General features: G+C 42.6%; 1 protein-coding gene across 1 annotated transcript in view; it reads left to right on the top strand.

Moving 5' to 3' along the window:
• Positions 1 to 4,690: 4,690 nt before the first annotated feature.
• The window catches only part of LPCAT4 (lysophosphatidylcholine acyltransferase 4), a 40,221-nt gene continuing 37,144 nt past the window's right edge, over positions 4,691 to 7,767 (top strand). Inside the window, exon 1 of the mRNA XM_005885774.2 lies at positions 4,691 to 4,832. Within this exon, the coding sequence (XP_005885836.1) occupies positions 4,691 to 4,832 (142 nt within the window). The remainder of the gene's footprint in view (positions 4,833 to 7,767) is intronic.

A 7,767-nucleotide genomic window follows, 5' to 3' on the forward strand; every position in this document is an offset into this window, starting at 1 on the left:
CTCTCTCTCTCTCTCTCTTGCTCTCGCTCTCTCTCTCCTCTCTCTCTCTCTCTTTCTCTCTCTCTCTTCCTCTCTGAAATCAATACAAATATATTTTTTAAATATCAGGAAATTATAAATTGTTGAGAATGAATAACTCATACAAATAGTAGTAGCAACAGGGACGAAGAACTGAACAAAATTATTTTTTTTTAATTTTTCACCTACTCAGACAACCACTAGGTAATATAATGTTAAAGCTCTTTATTGTGAGAATTAAATTAGCTAACACTTACAGGGTGCCTCCCAAAAAATGTATGCACACAATGTCTGCAGATTCTTGTCTTTTAATATATTGACCTCCGGGTTCATAGGTCGATGCTCAACCACTGAGCCACACTGACCAGGCTGCAGATTCTATTTCATTTTGAAAATAAAATGTATTTTAATAAATACTGCCTTTATAATTATTCAAAGTGCATATGTATTCTTTTGGGACACCCTGTATAAAGCACTTAGCACACACCTGTTTCCACTCTTTGTGAAGAGAATCGTTTAAAGAGAAGAGCTGACTATGTATGTCTCCTTTCCACTCATAACCCTTCATCGGCTTCTGGCTCTGCTCAGAGTAAAACTTAAAGCCCCAGGTGATCTGGCTTCTCAGGATCTTCCCCACATTTCCTATTATTCTCCTCCCACACTCCACTGATTGTCCATCCTCCCTCACGCCCGGCAGGCTCCCTTCTCAGAGCCTTTTACAGTCATTCTCCCCTCTGTTTGGAATGCTGTTCTCCCAGATGGCTTCATGTTCACGCCCTCTCTCCTCACATGTCCCCATCTCAATGGGTCTTGTCTGATTAGAACTCCAATTACCACCAAGCCAACCTGCTCAGCACTCTTTATGCCCCATCCTTACTTCAATTTTCCCTTTAGCACTTAGCAGCATCTGACCCTGTAGATATATTTGCTATGTGTTTTTTGTCTGTGTCTCCCATCGTCAGCTGTGAGATCAGCTGTGAGCGCGCGCGCGCGCACGCACACACACACACACACACACACACACATACACACAGCACACAGCACACAACTTTTGAATGAAGTTCCAGCAGAGCACAGATTGGTTTATTGTATTCATGGCTGTATCCCAATACTCTGGAATACATAGCAGAGCCCATGCTCAATAAAAATTTGTGGGATGATTAACATAACAAATGAACAACTTACCCAGTTTTCTGAAAGTCTAGACTGTCTTTTGTAAGTCACCTGGTGTGCTTTTGGGAAAATGCAGATTCTGAGGCCCACCCCAGACCTCCTGGATTAAAATCTGTCAGGTTGAACCAGGACATTTTTATCTACCTAGAAGCACACAAATGTTTGAGAACTACTGATCCAGCCCAAACCAGACATTTTACAGGAAGGGTATGATGGCCAAGGCTACAGAGCTAGTTTGTAGAAAACAGGGACTATATCTGCCATTCCATGATATTCCCGATGCAAGTTATCTTCATTTCTATCATCTAAAATAGTGTTAAGTTCTCTGGAAGAACTTGACACTAGTCTTTGGGGTTCCTACAGAGATATGAATCAACAATAATTAAAATATTTATTTCAGACAAATAGTTGCAAAATGAAAAAAATAACCAAAAAAATGAGTAATTCTAAAGATATATTCAATTTTCAGGAAAATATAAGTTTTCATAATGGAATTTTATTTTTTCTTTTGACCCAAGTTTTCCACTACTACATTTCTCTCCTATACTAAAGTGTAAGAATTTTAATTAAGTGATTTTAATTAAATGACACTAGGTGCTCTGTTCTAGAGCAGCAGTAATAAAAGAGACAAAGCCCCTGTGCTCATGTAGTGGACATAGGGAAATAGTCCTTAAACAAAAAGATACGTGTATTATTCAAAGAGTCATTAGTGCTGTAAAAGAAAAATAAAACAAGGTACTGAGATGGAAAGCAACAGGAGCAGAACAGGAAGGGAGGAGTGCTATTTTATACTGGGGATTCCGGAAGGGCTCTCTGAGGCATTTACAAAGGCTGGGATGAAGGAAGGAATAAAGCCAAAGCAAGGTCAAGTGCCCTGAGTCAGAAGTAAGCTTGTTGTGGGTCTTAGGTCAGGTGCTCCAGCAGCAGACTGAGAGGAAGATCTGTTTGGGGTAATTTATTAAGAAAATTCTCCCAAGTGTTGGCGAGGATGTGGAGACAAGGAAACATGGGTGCTGGTGAGAAGATAATGTATAACCACTCTGGAAAACAGTATAGAGGTTCCTCAGAAAATTAAAAATAGAACTATGATATGATTCAGCAATTCCACTTCTGGGTATTTATGTGAAGGTAATAAAATCACTATCTCAAAAAGATATCTGCACCCCATGTTTATAGCAACATTATTTACCTTATCCAAGACATGAAAACCACCTACCTGTCCATCAACAGGTGAATGGATAAAGAAAATGCAGTAAATATGTACAGAATGGAATATTATGCAGCCATAAAAAAGAAAGAAATTTTGTCATTTACACAACATGAAGGATCTTGAGGGCATTTTGCTAAGTGAAATAAGTCAGAGAAAGTCAAATACTATATGATCTCACTTATATGTGGAATCTAAAAAAATAATTGAACACAGAGATACAGAAAACAGATTGGTGTTTGCCAGTCTGTTGGTGGGGGTGGGAAAACGTGTAAGGTTGGTCAAAAGGTACAAACTTCCAGTTATGAAATAAATAAGTCATGAGAATGTAATGTATAGCATGGTAGACTATGCTATATAATAAAGAGGTAATATGCAAATTAACCCTCATGCCCTCACAAGCTGGCTGCCTACGACCAGGCCTGCAGGGGTTTAGTGAGGGATGACCCAACAACTGAACAAGCAGGCTGCATGGGGTGATGAAGCCAGCAGGGGGGGTTAGTGAGGGACGACCAAACAATTGAACAGCAGGTTGCATGGGGCAACCAGGCCGGCAAGGGGGTTAGTGAGGGACAACCAAATGACTGAAAAAGCAGGCTGTGTGGGGCGACCAAGCCAGCAGGGAGGGCAGTTGGGAGCGACCAGGCAGGCAGGCAGGTGAGTGATTAGGAGCCAGTGGTCCAGGATTGTGAGAGGGATGTCCGACTGCTGGTTTAGGCCCGATCCCCGGGATCAGGCCTAAACAAGCAGTCGGACATCCCCCCAGGGATCCCAGATTGGAGAGGGTGCAGGCTGGGCTGAGGGGACACCCCCCCATGCACAAATTTCATACACCAGGCCACTAGTAGTTAACAATATTGTATTATGTATTTAAAAGTTGCTAAGAGGAATTCAACAAGGTGGCCAGCAGGACAGGAGTGAGGGAGAGAGTTTGAGTAAGGGAGTGTGGATGTGTGGTGTGTGTGTGTGTAAGGGACAGTTAGATCTCACAGGAGTCTCAGGGGCTGGTGGATCAGGCTCTCCTGGACAAGACAAAGAGCCCCTGCTGTCCTGACTGGTTTGGCTCAGTGGATAGAGCGTCGGCCTGCAGACTGAGGGGTCCCAGGTTCGATTCCAGTCAGGGGCATGTACCTTGGTTGCGGGCACATCCCCAGTGAGGGTTGTGCAGGAGGCAGCTGATCGATGTTTCTCTCTCATTGATGTTTCTAACTCTCTATCTCTCTCCTTTCCTCTCTGTAAAAAAAATCAATAAAATATATTTTTTTAACAAAAAGAGAGAGCCCCTGCTACCACCACAGGCACTCCCCAGGCGGGTAAAACTCTGGCACTGAAACCACACCAACTTGAAGGGGAGAGCAGCAGTGACTAGGAGCACAGCCTCACCACCACCCAGAATAGCCTGGGACACCACCCTGGACCCGTGCAGTGAGCCACTCACCAGCAGGACCTCACAAGGGACTCCTGTCTTGGGAGCCAGGACCCCAAGGTGAGTCACACACAAGCAGGACCTTGCAAGTGACCCCATCGCTGCAGCTCAGGGACTTCACAGGGAGTCACATGCCAAAGGGACTGTGCTTCTGCCCCTGCCGATCCTGAGCACCTGCAGCTGACACAGGTGGGACCAGATCCATGGGGGAAGGAAGTACAACTCAGAACAAAGACAATGGAGATGTGAGACTCAAGGCAGACCCAGCAGATTCCTTAGCCCAAAGGGATTCCTTTGGGCCAAGGAATCCCTGACCACTGGACTAATAATCGCTTCAACCTAAGGAATCCCTGACCACTGGACTAATAATCGCTTCAACCTCTCAGACCTCAATCAGATTGCCCAGGGCCAGAAAGGGACAGTGACTCACATTCACCTGCACTAGAGCAGCTTCCAGGATACCCAGGATAGATACACCAAGGGACCAGATTCAACAACATCAGAGCAAAATCCAGGGAGCCCCCAACCTCACTGGCAGCAAATCGGAGAGGCGATCCTTCCCACGAACAGGACATCAACAATCAAATCCCAATTACAACAGGAGAGCCCAAATAATGCACACAAGGGGCACTCCTAGAGCATCTAGCACAGGTGAACAAAGATACTGTACCACTGGACCCCATAAGACACGTTCTACATTAGGCCAGCCCACAAAGCCTGGGAGGCCAACAGTTCTGTCTAGTACACAGAAGCACTACAAAGAGATAGCTAACATGGGGAGGCAAAGAAGCAACCCCCAAATGAGAGAAATGAAGGAATCTCCAGAAAAAGAACTAAATGAAATAGAGGCAAGCAACCTATCAGACATGAAGTTTAAAGCAAAGAGTATAAAGATGCTTAAGGAACTTAGTACAAATTACAATAGTATTAAAAGGGAAATAGAGGCCATGAACAAGAACCAGACAGAATTGAAGAATAATATATCTGACATCAAGAAAACACTGGAAGGTATATAAGGAACTCGTACAACTTAACAAAAGAAAGATAAAAAATCCAATTAAAAAAATGGGTAAAGGACCTAAATAGACACTGCTCCAAAATGGACATACAGATGGCCAAGAGACATGAAAAAATGCTCAAAGTCACTGATCATCAGAGAGATGCAAATTAAAACCACAATGAAGTATCACCTCACACCTGTCAGAATGGCTACCATCAACAAATCAACAAATGACAAGTGCTGGCGAAGATATGGAGAAAAAGGAACTCTAGTGGGAATGCAGACTGGTGCAGCCATTATGGAAAACAGTATGGATTTTCCTCAAAAAATTAAATATGGAACTTCCATTTGACCAAGTGATCCCACTTCCAGTAATATATCCTAAGAAACCTGAAACACCAATCAGAAAGAATGTTTGCACCCCTATGTTCATAGCAGCTCAATTAAGATCTGGAAACAGCCCAAGTGCCCATCAGTAGATGAGTGGATAGAAAAGCTGTAGTACATTTATACCATGGAATACTATGCAGTAGTAAAAAAGAAAAATCTCTTACCCTTTGAGACAGCATGGAGGGACCTGGAGAGCATTATGCTAAGCAAAGTAAGCCAGTCAGAGAAAGATAAGTATTACATGATCTCACTTATTTGTGAAATATAATTAACAACATAAACTGATGAACAAAAATATATCCAGAGACACAGAAGCATCGAACAGACCATCAAACCTCAGAGGGAATGTAGGGGAGATGGGAGTGGGGAGGGTAAGAGATCAACCAAAAGACTTGTATACAAGCATATAAGCATAACCAATGAACACAGACAATAGGGGGCTGAGGGCCTGTGCTGGGAGACAGGATTGGGCGGGGAAACGTCAATGGGAGGAAAAGGAGACATATGTAATACTTTCAACAATAAAGAATTTAAAAAAAAATTTATATGGAATCATAAAAGACCCTGAATAGCTGCAGCAATCTTGAGAAAGAAGAATGAAGTAGGAGGGATCACAATACTGGATATCAAACTATACTACAAAGCCATTGTAGTTATAGCCAAATTATAACCACAACAGCCTGGTACTGGCACAAGAACAGGCATATAGACCAATGGATCAGAACAGAGACCCCAGAAATTGACCCACACCATTATTGTCAATTAATATTTGACAAAGGAGACAAGAACATACAATGGAAAAAGACAGTCTCTTCAACAAATGGTGTTGGGAAAACTGGACAGACACAAAGAGATGAAACTAGACCACCAACTTACACGATACACAAGAATAAACTCAAGATGGATAAAACACTTAAATGTAAGGCATGAAACCATAAAAATCTTAGAGGAGAACATAGGCAATAAAATCTCAGACATCTCATGTAGCAATATGTTTACGGATACATCTCCTAAGGCAAAGAAAACTAAGGAGAAAATAAACAAATGGGTCTACATCAAAATAAAAAGCTTTTGGACAGCAAAAGAAAACACCACCAAAATGAAAAGGTAACCCACTCTATGGGAGAACATATTTTCCAATGATACATCTGACAAGGGGTTAATATCCAATAGATATAAAGTACTCATACAACGCAACAAAAGGAAGACAAACAATCCAATAAAAAAAAATGGGCAGAAAACATGAACAGACATTTCTCCACAGAGGACATAAAAATGGACAAGAGACATATGAAAAAAAAATGCTCAGTCACTAATCATCAGAGAAATGCAAATTAAAACCACAAGGAGACATCACCTCACACCTGTCAGAATGACTATCATCAAAAAATCAACAAACAAATGCTGGTGAGGGTGTGGAGAAAAGGGAACACTAGTTCATTGCTGGTGGGAATGCAGACTGGTGCAGCCACTGATGCATCCATGGAAAACAGTACAGAGTTTCCTCAAAAAATTAAAAATGGAACTTCTGTTTGATCCACTGATCCCACTTCTGGGAATATATCCTAAAAACCCCAAAACTCCAATCAGAAAGAATATATGCACCCCTCTGTTCATAGCAGAATTATTTACAATAGCTAAGATTTGGGAACAGCCCAAGTGCCCATCAGTAGATGAGTGGATAAAAAAGCTGTGCGACATTTACCCAATGAAATACTATGCAGCTGTAAAAAAGTGGGATCTCTTACCCTTTGGGACAGCATGGATGGACCTGGAAAATATTATGCTAAGTGAAATAAGCCAAACTGAGAAAGACTAATACAGGGGTGGGCAAACTTTTTGACTTGAGGGCCACAATGGGTTCTTAAACTGGACCGGAGGGCCGGAACAAAAGCATGGATGGAGTGTTTGTGTGAACTAATATAAATTCAAAGTAAACATCATTACATAAAAGGGTACGGTCTTTTTTTTTTAGTTTTATTCATTTCAAACGGGCCGGATCCGGCCCCGAGGCCGTAGTTTTGCCCATGGCTGGACTAATATCACGTGATCTCACTTATTTGTGGAATCTAATGAACAAAATGAATTGACCAACAAAATAAGACACAAAGCATGGAGTCATGAGACAGACTGACATGCCTCAACATGGTGTTGGGCAGACGAGAAGAGATAAACCAAAGAACTTATATACTTACTAGAGGCCCGGTGCACAGATTCATGCACCAGTGGGGTCCCTCAGCTTGACCTGCAAGGATCAGGCTGAAACCAGCTCTCCAACATCCCCTGAGAGGTCCCAGAATGCAAGAGGGTGGTTCTCGAGGGACACACCCAGGAATCGGGCTCTCTCCTCTCTGGTTCCAGGTGTGTCACACAAGAACCCCAGCTGCCAAGTCACCGTAGCTCAGCAGCTCCTGTGTTGAGTGCCTGCCCCCTGATGGTCATTGCATATCATAGCTACCAGTTGGACGGTCAAATGGTCAAAAGGTAGCTTAGGCTTTTATATATATACTAGAGGCCCGGGGGACAAAAATTTGTGGACTCGGGGGGGGAGGG

This window comes from Myotis brandtii, unplaced genomic scaffold, assembly GCF_000412655.1.
Source record: "Myotis brandtii unplaced genomic scaffold, ASM41265v1 scaffold927, whole genome shotgun sequence".
In the NCBI taxonomy this organism is placed as follows: Eukaryota; Metazoa; Chordata; class Mammalia; order Chiroptera; family Vespertilionidae; genus Myotis; species Myotis brandtii.